General features: G+C 42.3%; 1 protein-coding gene across 7 annotated transcripts in view; it reads left to right on the forward strand.

Annotated features, from left to right (window-relative positions):
* PCDH15 (protocadherin related 15) overlaps positions 1 to 18967 on the forward strand; it is a 1356473-nt gene that overhangs the window by 862268 nt on the left and 475238 nt on the right. For all 7 annotated transcript variants that reach the window (XM_048859211.2, XM_075130916.1, XM_048859220.2 and 4 more), the window contains one exon: positions 8194 to 8313. In XM_048859211.2, the coding sequence (XP_048715168.2) occupies positions 8194 to 8313 (120 nt within the window). The remainder of the gene's footprint in view (positions 1 to 8193; positions 8314 to 18967) is intronic.

Here is an 18967-nt window from a genome sequence, read left to right on the forward strand (position 1 = left end):
CTAGGACATATTTGGAGATTGTGATATGGCTGGGGCTGGGCAGAGTGTAACAGTGTTTCAATTTTCCTAGCCACTCTAACCCCACATGGCCAAAGGGGGTGGGAATATGTTTGAGAGAGCTGATGGGCTCCAGTGAATAGCACCCCATTTGTTTAAGAATTTCTAATCTCAAAGCAACCATTCTTTGGGCTGAAAGCTACTCCACCTCATCTGACCTGTTAGCCTGTGGAGCAAGAAAACTGTAGCTTTTACCTCAATATAATTAGATGAGGTAAACCCCAACTGGAGAGTATTAGGATTGACCTTGACTAAGTACATTCAGATAAAAACTAGCTTTGCCTCATGTCTACTAAAACTTCATCAGGAAATCAGGAAAGCTATCTTCAGTTAACAGTGTCATTCCAGAAACACACCTCTTTTTGCAGTGAAAACTTGAACTTTTCTCTCATCTGTACCCTCACTCCTCTTCCCAGGGAAGAGTGAAGGGATTCACAATTTGGCTGAATCTGAAATTGAATAGTGGAGGTTTGGCTAAGCTAGTGTCTCTAAGGGAGTGTCTCCCTCTCTGATTGTTTTAGAGAGTTTTTTAAAAGTCTAGTTTATTGCAATGCAGAATGAAAGCAAATGTTAAAACCTCATTTTTGGCAAAGGAGAACTTTTGTTTAATGGCCAGCTCTAATGGCCTCACTCTCTTGTGTGTCCTGATCAAGGGGGGTTAACATGAGTTTGAGATGATGTCGTCCTATTGCAGTGGTCACTTTAGAAAGGCTTCAGGGAAGAAATTTTTGGAGAGAGAGAGGTTTGCCCACCAGAAGTGAGGCCAAAAGGAAGAAGACATTCAAATAACAGTGAGAAAATGCAAGCAGAAAGAAGGAAAGTTTGAAATAAATGATGGATGAGGCATGGAGAAGGATGAACTGAGAGCAGAGATGTGAGCAGGCTGGTTTTGCAGAGGCCTGTATCAAATGTCTTTGAGGCAAACTTAAATACACAGTGTTTTACATAAAAATGGTGTGGTTGATTTTGTGCTCAAAATAATAAAGGATCTGTTATTCTTTAGAGACTGAGCATCCATCTTCCAACACCTTAATTCAGCTGTCAATCTGAAAAAAATTAACATATACAGTCACATTTTATGTACTACACTGAGCTTCCAGGGTTTTTTTTTTTCTGCCGAAGTAATAAGTAGAAGGAGTTGGTAGTTTTTAGAACCAGCTTTCCCTAATATTCTCTACCCTAGGGAAAGGCCAGTAGTTCACAAGCTATTTTACAGTATACTGTCTGAAGGAAATTGGTATGAAAGCAATTTTTTATGACAAAAGAGGTCATAAGAACATCCCATATATCATCTCTGGACTGATTACCAAAACATATATTGGTTGCCTATTATCATGATATAGCATTGCCATTTGCTATACAAAATCCATTACTGTTTGTTAAGCAGTAAGCATGTGGCTGTGAATTTCTGGAGGAAAGATTTTTTCCCTAGTTTCTGCAGTATATGTTTAGAATAGAATATATTTCCACATAACCACCTACTGTTATATCAAATTGCTATTTTGGCGCTCTTTACAGGAAAGTTGCTCTCTGGAATTGTTTCTGTATTTCAGGGTCTGATGTGACATATCCTCTTAATAAAACATTATCTATTTGGTTTCTGCTTTGGGTATTACTTTGTAACATATGGACACCAGAAAACCAAATTTAAAGATCTTTATCTTGAAGATAGAATTGTCTAATTAGGAATCAGATACTCTGTAATGTCTCCTTTAATGAGAGGTGCAGTAAGTATTCCTATGTAATTTTGCCTGTTTGTTAGGTCAAAAGTCAGATCTATTCAATAAATAAGAATACCTTAATATATGTACTCTTCCTACAAGGTTTTCCCTGAATGAAGTATCATTCATGCCCAGTTCCAGCTTCCCCGTGGGAGTTGGATCAGCCCTCAAAGCACCCTTTAAAAGCTGAACTGTGGCTGAGGCAGCTCGTCTTTATACTGAAGAGATCAAATGATTGTTGTGATCGCAGTCTAGTCCCTTCAGCATAAAACTCAATAAAAATGGTAGTGCCTACTTATAATACCTTACTGCATTTCAGATCTGTCTGTAAAAAGCTGGTACAACTTTTGTCTATACTGTGCCAGTCTCTAATGGACTATATTAATTTCTCCTCTTCATCAAGTTCATTCGTGCAGTGCACATGAGACTTGTAGTTCAGATCTTAATGTAAATTGATCCAAAGTCTGAAGAAATTTTGACGAGGGGTTTGGGGCAGTCCTAAAGTTTGAATCCATATTGAAAATTTTCCTAAAGTTCAGAGGGTGTTCAAATGCAGGATTTTGGTTCAATCTCCTTTCTAATTTATTCATATTGTATAGAACAAAATGCAGAGAAAAGGAAGAGAAAAAGAATAAATATACTCTAAGGCCAGAAGTGAGGAGATGTCCAATAGCACCTTTTGAATCAAAAATATCAAGATGGCAGACAAATGGAATGCACATTGCTAAATTCATGAAGGTCAGCAAATCTGTACTGATTTAATGCGTTATATCTAGAATAAATCAGGGCTGCAGGCTTTGACCTTTGCAGTTATAACATGCAACTGTAATTCATTTTATAGTACCAAATCATTCCTTTTGGAATGTGGGTTCCTTTTACATTTTCCATTTACACAACTATGTCAGTTTGAGTATAACTCAACAATGTGGTTTAAACTGATAGAATCCTTCATCTTATTCCGTGAATTTTTATTCTCTTCACCCTTCCACCTTAAGTCCAAAATGGATTTTTATTTAATACTATAAGAACAAGGAGAGAGAATTGAATTCGCTGTGATCACCATTAAAATCTTCAGAATTTTACCTTTTGCCTGATTAATGGTACTATGGTATTCATGGACTTCTTATAGGGAATCTGATGGGGATGTTAATGACCTGCAAATGAAAAGTTTAAAAAGTGTGATGGTGACTGTATTGCCAATTTTTTTTAATAACTTTTGTATGACTTTCTTGAAAGAAACACACACAAGGAAAATGAAATGCACTACTTGTTTGAAAGTTAGCATTGTCAATGACGTTTGTTTTTCAGGGGCCAGAGAATTCAGAGATGTAACAAGCCTATCTAAATAATATCCTTAAGAAATACAAAATGTCACATCATCTCCCCTTAATACACTGACAACTTGCACTCACAGAACTACAAACATAGTAAAATAAATGATGAGATAGGTACAGATTTTAAGACCATTTCCAATGTGTAAAGCAGTGACCACAAAGCTTTGTCTAAGTGAGGGCTTCATTAGCAACTTACTGTGTACTAAACAAATAACAGCCACCACTACTGATTAATATTGGTATGTTCTATAGAGGCTACAGGATCCAGCATAAGATTCCGCTTTGTGACTTAAAAACATGGAGCGTTGCATGCTGGAATGGCAGTTTCTTTCGGTTGCATGTCTGTGGTTCAAGATAAATGATCTGGGATCACATTGTAGAAGTCTGTTATGTAATTGATAAATTACGCAGTAATAAGTCACCAGGACCAGATGGTATTCATTCAAGAGTTCTGAAGGAACTCAAATATGAAATTGCAGAATTACTGTGTTACGTAACCTATTGCTTAAATCAGCCTCTGCACTAGGTGACTGAAGGATAACTAATGTAACACAATTTTTAAATGGCTCCAGAGGCGATCCTGGCAATTGTAGGCCATAAGCCTATTTTCAGTGCCAAGCAAACTGGTGGACTACAGTAAAGAACAGAATTCTCAGACACATAAACAAAAATAATATGCTGGGAAAGAGTCAACATGGCTGTTGTAAAGGGAAGTCATGCCTCACCAATCTATTAGAATTCTTCGAGGGGTTCAACAAGCATGTGGACAAGGGTGATCCAGTGGATACAGTGTACTTGGAGTTTGAGAGTCTTTGACAAGGTCCCTCACCAAAGACTCTTAAGCAAAGTAAGCAGTCATGGGATAAGAGAGAAGGTCCTCTCAGGGATCAGTAACTGGTTAAAAGACCGAAAACAAAGGGTAGGAGTAAATGGTCAGTTTTCACAAGGGAGAGAGATAAATAGTGGAATCCCCCAAGGATCTGTACTGGGACCAGGACTGTTCAATATATTCATACATGATCTAGAAAAGGGGGATAAACAGTGAGGTGACAAAGTTTGCAAACAATACAAAATTACTTATGATAGTTAAATCCAAAGCTGACTGCCAAGAGTTAAAGTGATCTCACAAAACTGGGTGACTGCACAAAAAATAGCAGATGAAATTCAATGTTTATAATTGCAAAGTAATGACTTTGGAAAATATAGTCCCAACTAAACATGCAAAATACAAAATGTTTGGGTCTAAATTAGCTGTTACCACTTGAGAGAGAGTTTGGAAACATCATGCATAGTTCTCTGAAAACATCCACTGCATGTGCAGTAGCAGTCAAAAAGCTAACATATTAGGCATCATTAGGAAAAGGATAGAAAATAAGACAGAAGATATTGCAGTGCCACTGTATTAAATCAATGGTATTACCACACCGTGCATACAGTATGCAGTTCCGGTTTCCCCATCTCAAAAAAGATGAATTAGAACTGTAAAGAGAAAGGGGGGAAAATGTTTAGGAAGATGGAACAGCTTCCAAATGAGAAGTTAAACATGGAATGTTGTGAAGGCCAAAAGTATAACTGAGTTCAAAAAATAGTTGGAGCTATCCTCCATGAACTTATCTATCAATGGCTATTAGCTAGGATGGTCAGAGACACAACCTAATGATCTGAGTGTCCCTAAACCTCTGGGCAAGTCTACACTAGTGCGCTAGGCTCAGCTGCAGCACGTCTGATGAAGACACGCTATGCTGATGGGAGAGTGCTCTCTAGTCATCAAAATTACTCCACTTCCATGAGAGGTGGAAGCTAGGTCAGCGGGAGAACATCTCCAAATATCATAGTGCTGGTGTGGACAGCGCTTAAGTCGATGTAACTTATGCCGTTCAGTGGGGTCTCCTTTTCACACCCCGAGCAATGTAAATTACATCAAGTTAAGTGGTAGTGTAGACCGGCCCTCTGTCAGAAACTGGGATGGATCACTTGATATTGCCTTGTTCAGTTCATTCCCTCTGAAATGTCTGGCAAGGCCATTGTGGGAAGACAGAATAGTGGGCTAGATGAACTGTTTGTCTGACCCAGTATGGGTATTTTTGTATTCTAACATGGGTAGAGGTCCAACCTAACTGCAAAAAAACCCTACAACTCTGAAGAAAAAATGTCATCCTTTCTGATGCCTCATTTTGGAATCAATGTTGTTAATAAAGTAACACTGTATGAACCATACCCTTGTCCTTAGGCTTAGCTGCTCGTAGCTCCTCATCTAGAGGACTATCCCAATCTCCCTTGTATTCAGAGTAGAGTTAAATGATCTATACTTTCTTCATTGACTGCCAGATTTTTAAAAGTATGTAGGCACCTAAAGATGCAGATAGCCTCCTAGATGCCTAGCTCCCACTATATGCATGTAGGACTTTTGAAAATCCAGTTTGGTGCCTATTTGCATCTTTAAGCACCTAAATACATTTAAAAATCTGGCCTTGAATCAGCTTTAAAAAGAAAGAAAGAAAGAAAGAAAAACTGAGATTCTTGTGTAAACTCTTGACTCCAGGAGCTAGAATCCTAGCCCCTCTGTTGATCTGAATCAGAATCTTTCCACCCTTTTACAATGTGGTCTGCACTTATTTACAAGTTCTGCCTTAGTTACCTTTTGCTTGCTGACTCTTTTCTTTCCAATTTTATGTTCTTGTTCTCACACAGTTGAAGGGGGTGGCTTTGGACAGCTATAATTTGTTTTCCAGCTAGTAATTGTTTCCCTCTGCTGAGTGTTTCTGGCTCTTGAAGTCAAGTCCAAATCTGAGAAAGTCGCTCTCTTATAGAGTACCATGAAATTACTTACCTCATCATAGCTGTCCCAGCTCAGTGCTATGCTGACAAATCCTGCATTTTATCGAGTGCTTAACCCTCTCCTTGCTAGCCCTTTGTGGGCATATACATCTCATCGTCGGTGTCATTTCCTCCTCTTTTTTCCAGGGAGCTCTGCAGCTTTTTACCATTCTGACTGTGTGTAGATAAGTAAGAGAGCATTCGCCATCATATAGTGACCCTCAGACCAACCACTAGAATGAACATCTCCTTGAAACGATGCATCTAACTTATTGTGAAAATCAAATATCTTTTCAATGACTGATCTCAAATATTTTATTTTAATAAATAAATAGTCACATTTCACCATAAAATATCTGAAGTCTTTTGATTATTTTCTCTATTTCTTTATAGCCTGTTTAACAAAATAGGCAAGAATCCTGAAAAATACTGTTCTTAATAGTAAAACAGTAAAATATCCAACTTGGTTTAGGCATTTAGCTCTAATTTTATACAACTTCATCCAAGTTTCTGGGACAATTGTTTCCCTAATTTTTTTTAAGTTTGCTCTTGTAAAAGAGATTTAAGGCAATGAGTCTTGGGTGCAAAGCATAAGGTAATGAACTCCATGGAGAATGATGTAAGAAAGCAATTAATAGGAACTGAGGGGGACGTCAACTCTCTTATTCACAACTTCTATAGCATGGGTAGTATTTTTACAGCCTAGGACACTGGCAGGCAAATCAAGTTGGTAGCAAAAAGATATATAGTTATGGTTTAAGTATATATAATGCAGATTGGCGTTAAGAAAAATATACAGTACACACTGTTCTCCGAAACAAGACTTTGCAAAGAAATGGGTTTTATTCCAGAGCTTAATTGTTAGCTCTGAAAATACTGATTACAGAAATCTAAACTTCCTAAATAACAAGTTTTAAAAATCAAACCAAGGATACAGGAGAAAACAATGCAAGTTGGAAGATATTAATTATTGTTGTGTGATGTTAACTATGTAATGTGGCAATTATATTCTGCATTTATTACAGAAATGTTTATTTTTTAATAAACTCTGTGGGACAAATCCTTTCCTCTTTTTGCTTGCATGCAAAGTCTGAAAAGCAATAAAACTGTCATTGTGTTGGGCCCTATGTACCGAGGAGAATTACTTTCTGGCCCCTCAGCTTTGTCTTAACAGCAGCATGGCTGGGGAGTTGTGGCGGGGAAACAGTGACTAAAACTCCATCTAATGAGTGTGTTGGGGCAGTCGCTACTACTACAGCTAATGGTGAGCTAGAGTGCCGCTCTGATGCTCTCTTTCCTGAACGGGGGATTCTGTTCCCCTGACTCCAGGTGGTATCCTCTGGACATATCCTGTTTTCTAGAGTTTTGCAAGAGAGCAGGAATTGGTCCAATAATGCAGTTAGTGGTGATTAATTTCTAATCAGAAATAATATTCTGTTTCTATTTACAGCCCAAATTAGGGGTTTGGTTTATTTATTTTGGTTTTGTTTCTAGTATGTCTAACTCCGAACATTAAGGATGACATTCTGACTCCACTGAACTCAGTGGGAGTTCTGCAATTGACTTCAACAGGGCCAGGAATTCACCCTAACTGCTCAACTACTGTTGGAAAACAGTATTTTCAAAACCAATGTATGGGGTATAAAATTGTCCCTAGCAAAACATGGTGAAACATTGTCATTGCTTTTGTACCACAGTAGCAAGAACTCTGAGTTTCAGAATATCTCTTTAGAGTATTAAAATCTTTTTTCTTATATATAAGTTTATTAAAGCTATAAATATTCTGTTTTACGTGTATATATATCATTTATCTTGCATTGTACTTTCAACATTTTCATGAAATGCATTGTACAATAAATGGATATTTAATTTTTTTAATTGTCATCTTTGTTTACGCTTCCCCAATCTGAAGAGGGAGGCAATTGTTTATTTTCTCTTTTGCCCTCTCTTATCCTTTCTTCTTTTCTCTTTCTTTCCAAAGCTTGTTGGCCCTTAACTCAAAAGTATGTCAACAAAGAGATTACTGTATTGATGCATGGAAGTTATCTAAGTCAACCCCATCTATGGTTTTAATCCTCTTTCAGGGAAATAACATGATCTAAACCAGAGACTGAAAGTATTGGGCCTATAACTTATCCCCATATTTTCTTTGAACTTTTAGGCACAAAATGTTGTGAGAGAGGGAATAGCAGCCTCTCTCTCATTTTTTTCAGTAGTTTCCAAGTGTTTTTGAAGTATGTATATTCTTTTTGTTTTTGTTGTAGTTAACACCAGTTGGAACCACAATCTTCACAGGATTCTCTGGGAACAGTGGTGCCATGGACATAGACGATGGTCCCAATGGCCAGATAGAGTATGTCATCCAGTACAATCCTAATGACCCGGTAAGTGAAGTTCTTCTTTTCAGCACACGCACACTGTACAAAACTAGCATGTATGTTCTTTTTTTTTTAAAAAAAAAAGAGAGCTTAGTTTACCTTTCCTGCTATCTGTCTCTTACAGTAAAGACCATTAATAATTTTTCTTATTTTGGGTCATTTAGTTAGTAACCCTCCCTGGCAGTTGCTTAACTCACAGTGGTCACTCTTATTTGTCATACATTTTCAATCCACAATGAGTAATTTAATTCATCTATCTATCGATAGATGAATATATAAATAATAAAATTGTGACAAAGCTCTGTCCTTGTCTCTGTGGGTCCCACATTTCCTGATGGATTTCGCTAGCCCTCAGAGGCTCACTGTGACCTTCCACGTAGCCCTTCTCTCTCTAGAGTCAAGGGTCACAGCCTACTGAGCCATTTTCATCATAAGTCAGCGAGGGAGGCGAGGAGAAGCTATCCTCCCTTGCCGTCTCTGTTGTCTCCTAGTCTCAGTGATTCATCGGGGGTAAAGGGAGAAGCCCGGGCCCACCCTCTACTCCGGGCACCAGCCCAGGGACCCTAATAGTATCAGCTATGGTAGCTGAATTTTTAGAAACAGGACGCATACAATTCCTTGGGCTACTTCCCTACAGCAGTCCCCACTTCCTCAGGCTCCACTTCACCCTTACCTCAGGGCCTCCTTCCTTGTGGCTGATATGGTGTATACTGCTCAGCCCCTCTAACAGCATAACTTCTTCCTACAGCTCCTGACATGCACACCCACCTGCCTAACTGGGAGGCTTTCAACTAATTTCAGCCAGCCCCTGCTTGGATTCAGGTGTCCCAGTCAACCTAGCTGTCCTCCCTGCCTTCTGGAAAGATCTTAATTGGCCCCAGGTGTTTTAATTGACCTGGAGCAGCTGCCATTTGCTTATTCTGGTAACAGGGATTTGTTTAGCCTGTGGCTACTATCTCTGTCTCCCATTACTTTACTATAGTCCTCTCATTTGGAGGGAGGTGGGAGGCTGCTGTTGCTGCTGGGGGTGCTGCTAGGCCCTAGGCTCTCAGCGCTGCTCCTGCTCCAGCTACTCCCCTGGCTGGACCAGACAACCCCCCTGCTACCTGGATGCTGGACCACCCCCCCTCCCAGTTGTTGCTGTTCCTGCTGCAGCCCCTTGAGGGGAGCAGCTGGCCCACTCCGCAGAGGAGGGGAGTGAGGGGCTGTTGCTGTGGATACCATCACCATCTGTGAGAGGTCCTTCCTGCCTGGCCACCAGACTGCCTGCTGGAGCTCCTGTTGCTGCCTGGGAGCTGCTGGAGCCTCGAGGAGGAGGAAGAAGGGGACCATCTTCTGCTGGGGGAGCATGCAGAGCCTCTGCAGACCACTGTGGAGGGGGCCTTCAAGGACTGAGTAATTTTCAAACTGTGCTCTTGTGGTGGTGGTCTTGACTGTGTTTGTGGGAACACAGGGGGTGTGGTGTGGAGCCTGCCCCTGGTCCATCTGTGTCCCCCCATAGTCCCCACCACCACCATTGCTGCCCCCTCCATCACCCCCACTGGCTGCTTACCATCTGCCTCAGCTCCTGCCTCAAGGAGTCAGCTGCTTGCTTGGCTTGCCACACCCTGTTTCCACTATTTGGACCTGAAGCAGCAGCCAGCAACCATTGACTTTTTTTGCAAGCACACGTGGGCACAAGTGCCTCCCCCTTGGACTGACACCCCCCTTTTCCTGCAGCAGTTTCTCCCTTTCCCTTTGTAGCCCTTTGCCCCCCTCTTTTGCCCCAGCCCCTCAGCAGCTTCAGTTTGTTTCCGTGCCCCACGCTTTTCCCTCTGCAGTGTTGTTTGTCCCACCCAGCCTCTGAAGCTAGTCCCTTGGTTTCCTTGTCCTACCTCCAGCTTGGTTGTCCCCCCCCCGCCCCTTGCTGGGGTCCCCTGCCCTGATGAGCCCCTTGTTTCATGCGCCCATGCCCCCTTCCCATGCGCTTGTGCCCCTCCCCTTTTTTGTTTGAACCCCTGTGTCACTGCACTCCTCCAATGCTATTATAACCTCCCCCTCCCCTAGTGTAGCTAGAGGAGCCAGAATCCCATCCTGTGTTGGTGACTGAACCCCCCCAAGTCCTTGATAGCCCCACCATCCAGCCCTCCCCTCCCGGTGCCCTCCTCCCCTGCCTGCAGCCTAGCGGGGAGGAGTGGTCACCCTGTTTTCCCCTTCGATACCCTCCCTCCGGTGTTTGTCCTCCATCTGCGCTTGTTATGGTGGGGATAAGGTGGGTGGGAACCCTCAAGCAGCCCCCACTGCCCCTCCTCCACCTGCCCCCCCATCGTCCCCTGTGGCTCCCACATCGACCGCCGCTGCCAAACCACCTGCTACCGCCCCCGCTGTGGTACCGGCAGTGATGGGTACAGAGATAGACTCCATTGCTGCCATGTCCGTTGCCCCCTCCGACTCAGGGGGGGCCCCCCAGCCAGCGGGAAAGGCCAGGGAAAAAAGAATGGTAAGGACCCTGCCAAAAAGGCAAAGCCCTCCACAGTAGGTGCTGCCCCCTCTGCTGCAGCCCCACCAGCGGCTGTGGCATCCCTCCCCTTTGCTCCCTCCACCAGCTCTGCAGGTGCCCCTCTCTCGCCCCCCAGGTGGCGGTGACCCCCCCCCCACCCGCCGCTATGTCCCCTCCCCTGGTGACCACCTCCGCTTCCATCTCTGGTGGCCGGGTCCCCTTCCCTACCTTGACCAGAAATCACGGTGCCCGTTGCCTCCTGGTGCCCGCCTCGTCCCTACGTGGACGGGCGTTGGAGACCTACGTGCAGGCGTTGGTGAGGGTGGTGGGGCCCATGGCCATCGTGGCGGCCTCCAAAATGTACAGGAAGGTAGTTGTCTTCCTGGCGCTGGAGGCTGTCGCCCAGAAGGCGGTAGTAAAGGGCTTGCGGGGGGGTGTTCATCCCCTTGGAGCTGCTGGAAGAACTGGGCATCCGACTGGTCCTGACCTCTGTCCCTCCCTTCCTTCCCAGTGCTGCCCTGGTACCCGCCCTCTCTGCCCTGGGGAAACCCCTCTCTGTTGTTAGCCCTCTCCCGCTGGGCTACAAAGACCCCTTCTACCAGGACCTCCTCCGGACCTGGAAACTGGTTTCGGATGCCGAGAGGATGGATCTCCTCGTGGAGCCCCTGCTACACAACCCCCAGCTCCATGTGCAGGTGGCGGAGTCCCCCTCGGTGCGCCAGAGGTTGATCCTGGCAGAAGTCACCAGAATCGGAGACCAGCTGGATCCCCTGAAGCACTCACTCAGCGCATGGGGCTCTCCAGGCCTCATACGCCCTAGTGCGTACTTCAGGAAGTCAGGGCCGCTTTACCGCCCACGGCTCGCATTTTCCTCGATTGGGTCCTACGAGAGGGCATGCCCCGTCCACCCACACCCCAGGCCCTCCAGACCTTTTCATCGGGCCCCTGTCCCGTGGACCTACCTGGCCATCCCACCTGTTAGGGGGCTTATTCCTTCACCCACTTACTTCCCTGGTCCTTCTCGCATGAACAGAGAGCAACAATACCCGAAGTCCAAAGGTGCAAACAATTCAATGTTTATTGGGGTGAACTTCCAGCAAGAATGATTCCAGTTTCCTTCCTTAGTGTCCCCCTTCCCATCTCTGACACCACAGAGCCTTACCTGTGTCCCTGTTCCCATTTCCTGCCCTTAGCCAAACATGGTTCCAATTTTCTTACCCCCATTCCTTGTTTCCATTTCCCCCTTTAGCAAAACATTATTCCAATTTCCTTACCCCCATTCCCTGTTCCCATTTCCCCCTTTAGCAAAACATGATTCCAATTTCCTTACCCCCATTCCCTGTTCCCATTTTCCCCTTTAGCAAACATGATTCCAATTTCCTTACCCCTTTTCCCTGTTCCCATTTCCCCTACCCACACACCCACCCCCTTCCTGATTGACTGCAGACTATATAGTAAAACTTGAGTTCTGCTTAGCTATACCTTAGCCAATCATTTTCCTGAAATTTAACTAATCAATCCTAACGTATTGTAACATGATTATGTAACCAATTATATCCCACCACCTTAATTAGTTTACACCCAGCAAAATTAATTATACAGCAGACAGGAACAATCACAGAACCAGACAGAGATTATACAGACAGACAATAGCAAAGTGGGAACTATAGTGACAAAACAATACAGAAGTGAAGATTTCACATCCCAGCTATTGATAAGTGAGTTCTTGCCAGACAGGATGCTATCAAACTAAGTTTCCTTTTACATTTTCTAGGCACTTCCCTTTCTCTGGAGGTGGTAGGCACTATCAGGACAGGATTGTATTCCTAACAGCCCAATAGCACCTTATTTCAATGTGACTAGTTTGGAATGTGAGGATGTGACCGGTCGCTTCCCAGCTTATGGCTGCCTCTGCTGCTTATCCAAAGGCCTTAGCCTAAGAACAGGGCCTCAGACAGTCACAGTAAGAGAAGGACACCAGCAGACAGTAATTTTGATTTTCTTTTATACGTCTATAACTAGCCAAGTGATAAGAATACACCTAAATTCTTCGAGTACGGGCCTTTACCGACAGGCCTGAATATCTATATCCTAACACCACCCCTTTATCGTGAACTGGCTGCACGACTTGCAGCCGGTTCAGTTCCAGACCGCACCAAGAAAACATCTGTGCACACTTGTGCTCTACACTCTTCATGCCCTCACCCTCGTGTCCACCCCGACACAAAGTGTCGGGACCTCTTGCCACCTCTGGAGGGTGAGGAGCCCCGTTGGGCCAGCCTATGTTCCATCCTGGTCCTGAGGCCCGCCAGGGACATCAGCTGGTGGCTCCTTCACGGAGCCGTGAGCATGGGCATGTACTTGGCGTGGTTCACTCCCCTCCTGGACACCTACCCCTTTTGTGGCATGAGGTAGACCCTGGCTCACATGTACCTGGTGTGCGCCAGTTTGCAGCCCCTGTTCCGGCTCCTTTTAGATCTGTTCTTACTTTTTGGTTGCACTTTTCCCATCACCTGTTCAGATACGCCCTCCATATCCATGGCCCCACAAAGTCGCGGTACCTCCTTGTCAACCTCCTCCTAGCCCTGGCCAAAATGGTCATCTACAAAACCAGGGAGAGGAGGTTGGCCGATGGGGTTTCCTGCAACTGTTGGGCCTATTTCCACTCCTCAGTCCGTTCATGCATCCGGGCAGAGTTCCTCTGGGCAACATCCGCTGGGTCCTCTGACACCTTTGAGGGCAGTGAGCGCTGTCCAGGGTTCTCTGCTCCGTGTCCCCGTCTGGTTCCCTTTGTTTTGCCCCGTGATCTCACTCCCATTCCTGTTTTATCATTAGTTTTCCCCCATATTTATTTGGAATCCCGGACCTGTGGATCATCCCCTTAGGCTGTGGGGAGGTCCTTTAGTAGTGGGCAGGCAGAAGCCCGCTCACCTCCTGGATCCCAACAGGATTACTTCACTGTAGCCATCTGGCCTTGCCTCGTCTCACATAAACCTAAATATAATTGTGTTGATAGAAAAAAATATTAGGGTGTACTGTAAGTAATTTTATCAATTTTCCTTTTAAAGACGCCTCCCCAAAATTAATTTATTCTGGTGGGGAATAAAAAAAGAACATTTAAAATTGTTTCTTAGTTGTGAATCAAAGTATTAGTCCTGATAATCCAATTTTAGTCCGCTACCCCACACTGCGAGATGATGGCAGATAATCTTAATGAATACAGCCTGCAGTCCATTTGAGAGCATGCGTTCATGATTTAATGCTCTACTTTGATGTTTCAAATTCTCAGAAGAAAATTATTTTTGTTTCCTTTTGCAACTTCATTTTAAACACCCTGATGCAGTTCTGCTCTGTTACACTAGTATCAAGGTAGAGCAAGTCCATTGATTTACAGCAAACTGGATCTTAAAAGTAGTTGTATTTGTGCTATTATCAAGTACTACTAAGCTCTTTTTCCCTTTCCCCTGTTTACTTAAAGCATAGTGTCTCTTCCATTATCAGCCCCATGATTCCTATAACTATGTGCTTTAAGTGTAATTTTTGTTCTTCCTTACAAAGGGTTTGTAAAAGTGCATTAAACAGACATGAGGATTCGACTGGTGTGCGAGCTAGCTGGCATAGAGCCAGCCTAGACAGCTCTGAGCACGGCAAGTTCTGGGGGTTGGGGGTAGGACATTGTCCATTCATCATCTTTCAGGAAATGCTAAATTAATGTACCAGCATTTGTTTGCTTTGATGTGGAGGGTGGGGAAGGCCAGAAAGATTTTTTCACTGTGGGTGGCAAAATGACTAGACCATCTTCTTCTGGCTCCTTGTTATAAAGAGATTGCCTCACTGCACTCCAATTTCCAGCTGGCATAATAATATTTTTAGGGGGTGTTACATCACAGCTGTAATTTAGAGCACTCCTTACCCCTTTGCATCTATTGAAGCCCTGCAAAGGGGCCATATCTAGGATCAGGATCTGGTCCTCTTCTTTCAGTAAAAGCTGATCTGGAGTATTCTGATATTTGCAAATCCCTTTCTCTAACTTCTTCATATTGTTTAAATTTGGGCTCTCAATTAATCACAGTTAATGCATGCGATTAATACAAAACAAATTAAATTTTTAAGAAGTCATGATTAATCACAGTTTTAATCACACTGTTAATAATAGAATACCAATTTAAATTTATTATAAATATTTTTGGACGTTTTTCTACATTTTCAAATATTGATTTCAATTACAACACAGAATACAAAGTATACAGTGCTCACTTTATATTATTATTTTTATTACAAATATTTGCACTATCAAAAAGATAAATAAAAGAAGTGGTGTTTTTCAATTCACCTCATAAAAGTCCACTCAGCCCCACTTCTTGTTCTGCCAATTACTAAGACAAACAAGTTTGTTTACATTTACAGGAGATAATGCTGCCTGTGTCTTATTTATAATGTCACCTGAAAGTGAGAACATGTGTTCACTTGGCACGGTTGTAGCCAGCATTGCATGGTATTTATGTGCAAGATATGCTAAACATTCGTGCCCCTTCATGCTTCGACTTGTAAGCTCTAACGTTTTACATTGTTTTATTTCTGAGTGCAATTATGTAAAAAATAATAATTCTACATTTGTAAGTTGCACTTTCAAGATAACGATATTGCACTACAGTACTTCTATGGGAATATGTTTTTTTTTCCTTCAAGAAAATGGTGCAAAATTATCCCACTGAAAATATTAATAAATTAAGTGATTTTTACACATGGTAAACATTTTCATCTACTTCCCCCATGGTGATCATTATTTTACCTTGAAGGAAAAAATAATAAAAGGAGAAAGTTGCTGTTATAGCACATTAGTACATTGTACGAATTATTGCTGAAAGGTCTTTCTATCACATGAGGGCTTGTTTTTCCAATGCCTTGCACTTTTTGCATTGAATCACTGTGTAAGAAGTTACTTTAAAAACAAAATTGTTGTTATACGTGTCTCCTGGAATATAATGCACCACAGTAATATGGGGAAGGATGCTTTGTGTTTAAGATTTTAGAAGATCTTTCTCCATATGACTCCATTTTACCTGCAATGTATTTTAGTTTCTTTGATCGTATGTGTGCTCTGTTTGGAAGGATCCCACAACAATGTGGCCAAAATCTAATAAGTATAACTCAGAGCTGTCAGCAGTCCATTGTATTGCAATTAATTAATCAATCATCTTGAAAAAAAATCTGCCATTGGGTATAGTTCAGTGAAGATGTCTGCTCAACGTACTGCTACTATTTGGTGACTGAAAGCTTGATGATTGTATTGTAAAAGAAACCTGCTCTGCCTGATTTGGAGCAAAGACTTGAACCTTCGTCTCCTACATCCCAGGCAAGTGCGCTAACCACCAGGACCCAGAATCTACCTCTGGCCCAGTGAATACTCATTGAATAAATATGTAATTATTTATACAAACTGGAACAGCTCCAACAGGAGAGAGTGAGAAAGAGACACACTGACTTTGTAGCCTAATTTTAGGGTGCTTGTCTCGGTGTGGGAGACCCAGGTTCAAGTCCTTGCTTCAAATCAGGCAGAACAGGTACATGATTGTGGATCTTCCATATTCCAGGCAAATACCTAAACAATTGGGGTAGACAGCAAGACCCACACCACATTCTTTCCTGACAAAATCTCCTGCAAAAAGTTTGTTTTGACAAATAGGCATTTTCTTGCCAAAGAACAATTAGAAAATTCCTGACTAGCTATGTTACTCAGTGTATTTAGTAAGGAGCCATCATCTTGCACAAACTTAGGTTGCATGGTAGATCTCTAAATATTATTTTAGTCTAAAAGTAGATCACCATGGAGGAAAAGGATGGAGAATTCTGTTTCAGGGGAAAATCTGCTATCATAATCACAGTTACTGGACTAACTCCACGTCTGGTTTCTTCCCTCTCTCAGGCCTCAAGCCAGTGTCTCCCTCAGGGTGGAATCACATGATTCTACCACTCTCAAATTGGATCTTGGATTGTAGTCCTCAAGTGTTAACCATAATTACCTCAGCAGGCCTAACTTAGGTTCAATATCTGCAGTTTTGTTCCCTCCAAGAGCTATGATCAGAGATACTCTACTTGATGACTTTCTGATGGGTATTGTTTGGTTCTAAATAAAGAATTTCAAACAAAACAGATCTTAAGACAATAGAGTGTCTATATGCATGTTTATCTTTCCCTGGGACATACAGTCCCTGGAAACCAGGGAAAGCTGCAATTACTTTCAGGCACTCCCTCAGGATCTGTCTTTCTCTTCCTTGTCAGACTGTTCTTTGTAGGAACAGTTCACTTGCGCCTATCCTCTCTAGCTCTCCAGAGACTGTTTTTAACTGTTTAGTTTCTATTTGATCTTTGTGTTCCCAGATTTTGCAAAATCACTATTTAACTTTAGGCAGGAACCTGGAAGTCATCTTCACTGCTGATAACTCAGCCATTGTCTTGGAATTGCCCCCCAAGTTTCCTGGGAGACTGCTTATCTAGAGCCTTTGTGTTGCTACAGTGACCCAGCTAGCCTAGGCACTGCTAACTGTGAGGAGAGGCAGAGGCAATACAAGAAAAATGGGATAATTTTAAATTTTTAGAACATTATGAGGAAAAATATCTAAAAATTATACCCTGGAGGATAAATAATGTAGAATCTACCAAGTACTTAATACCTATAGTAATAAACTATAAGTTACCAACGTATTAACTTTTGTAAGCTTGTACATGCTACTCTTCCTTGCTCTGTACAGATTATACCAAATGCATTGTTAAAAGAACAAGAGATTACTCAACAGTATACCATGTCACTTCAGGAAGAAAGGGTGTAAGGCCAGCTCCACTGTTGCTGTCCTGTTCTTTGCTTCTCTTTGGCTTGAATTACTCCTCGGATTTGATATTTCTGTGGCTGTACCTCTTTTTATAGAGTTTATCCATGTAACAATCTTGGGGTTCATTAAATAACAAACCAGTGAATGAGAAAGTAATAAAACAAACTGAAGAGCATTCTGAACTGTTGCACACAGCCATGCAGTGTTCCCAACCACTCCAGGGCACATTTCCCAATTCCTATGTTCATAATATTGTCCCTTATGAGGGAGTGTCTCTAAATTATAATCTTCTACAAACATCTCTCTGCATCTTCCCTCTTAAAGCAAAACAAATTAACTCTTTTATAGATATATATAAATAGCTAATAACTATCTAATAACACATGCATTAAATTTTCAACCCATGTAGTATATTTCCAAAAACCCAATGTGTCAACTGCCTGGAGAGGAAAGGTTACCAGCACATCACTCTTGAGTGAGTCTTTACCACTCATTTTCCTCAAATCCCTCTTCTCCAGGCAGGTTAGCAAGTCTCTATGAGTCTTTCAGGATGTTTAATCTCCTGCTCTGATCTTCTCAGTATCAGCTTTTCATTAGAGTCTGAGTTGTTCTCTTGTTCCTTGGCACTTTCTCTTTTTTATGTTGATGAAGGATCAGTCCAAAATGCCAGAGTCCACATCTACTATCACTGTGTTCAAACTTTCTGGGATTATTCATAGATCCCTTTTATTACATCTAACTGTGTCCCCATGGTTTGTCTGGTCTATTGGATTCAGATGTTCTTTAATAGTAGCCCTTTGGCCCCAAGTCTTAGAGGTGTGATTCCTCGAGCACACTATCACCTGGATTAAGAGATGGGAGATCATGGTCCCTTTAGTCAAAATAATATTTCGGTGTCCACTTTTGATTGTATTTTATCTTCCATATGGTTTCATTGTTCAGCAAGTTATCAGTAACTGGAAAATTAGATGTGATCCTTCTTCCTGTTAACAGCCGTTCTTCAGGGATGTACTTTGGTAAATCAGTAACGCTTTATACAAATCACTCCCACTGTCAAAAGTTTTTTTTCATAAGGTTCTTTACGGTCTGTATAGACCTTTCCACAAGTCCGTTTGATTGGCAGTAATTTGGACTTAATGTTTTGTGATGAAAATTGAAATCTATGGCATATTGACTAAAATCTGCACTAGAAAATTGCAGCCCATTATGGCTAAAACCTTCATCTGGAATTCCATGCCTGGAGAAGATTCCCTTCATGCCAGGTATCACTGACTTACTATTAGTACTGTGCAGTGTGCAGTTCTCTGGATACAGAGAATAATAGTCCTTTGATTACCAGGTAAATAAATCA

The sequence above is a fragment of the Caretta caretta genome, chromosome 7 (genome assembly GCF_965140235.1).
Source record: "Caretta caretta isolate rCarCar2 chromosome 7, rCarCar1.hap1, whole genome shotgun sequence".
Taxonomy (NCBI): Eukaryota; Metazoa; Chordata; order Testudines; family Cheloniidae; genus Caretta; species Caretta caretta.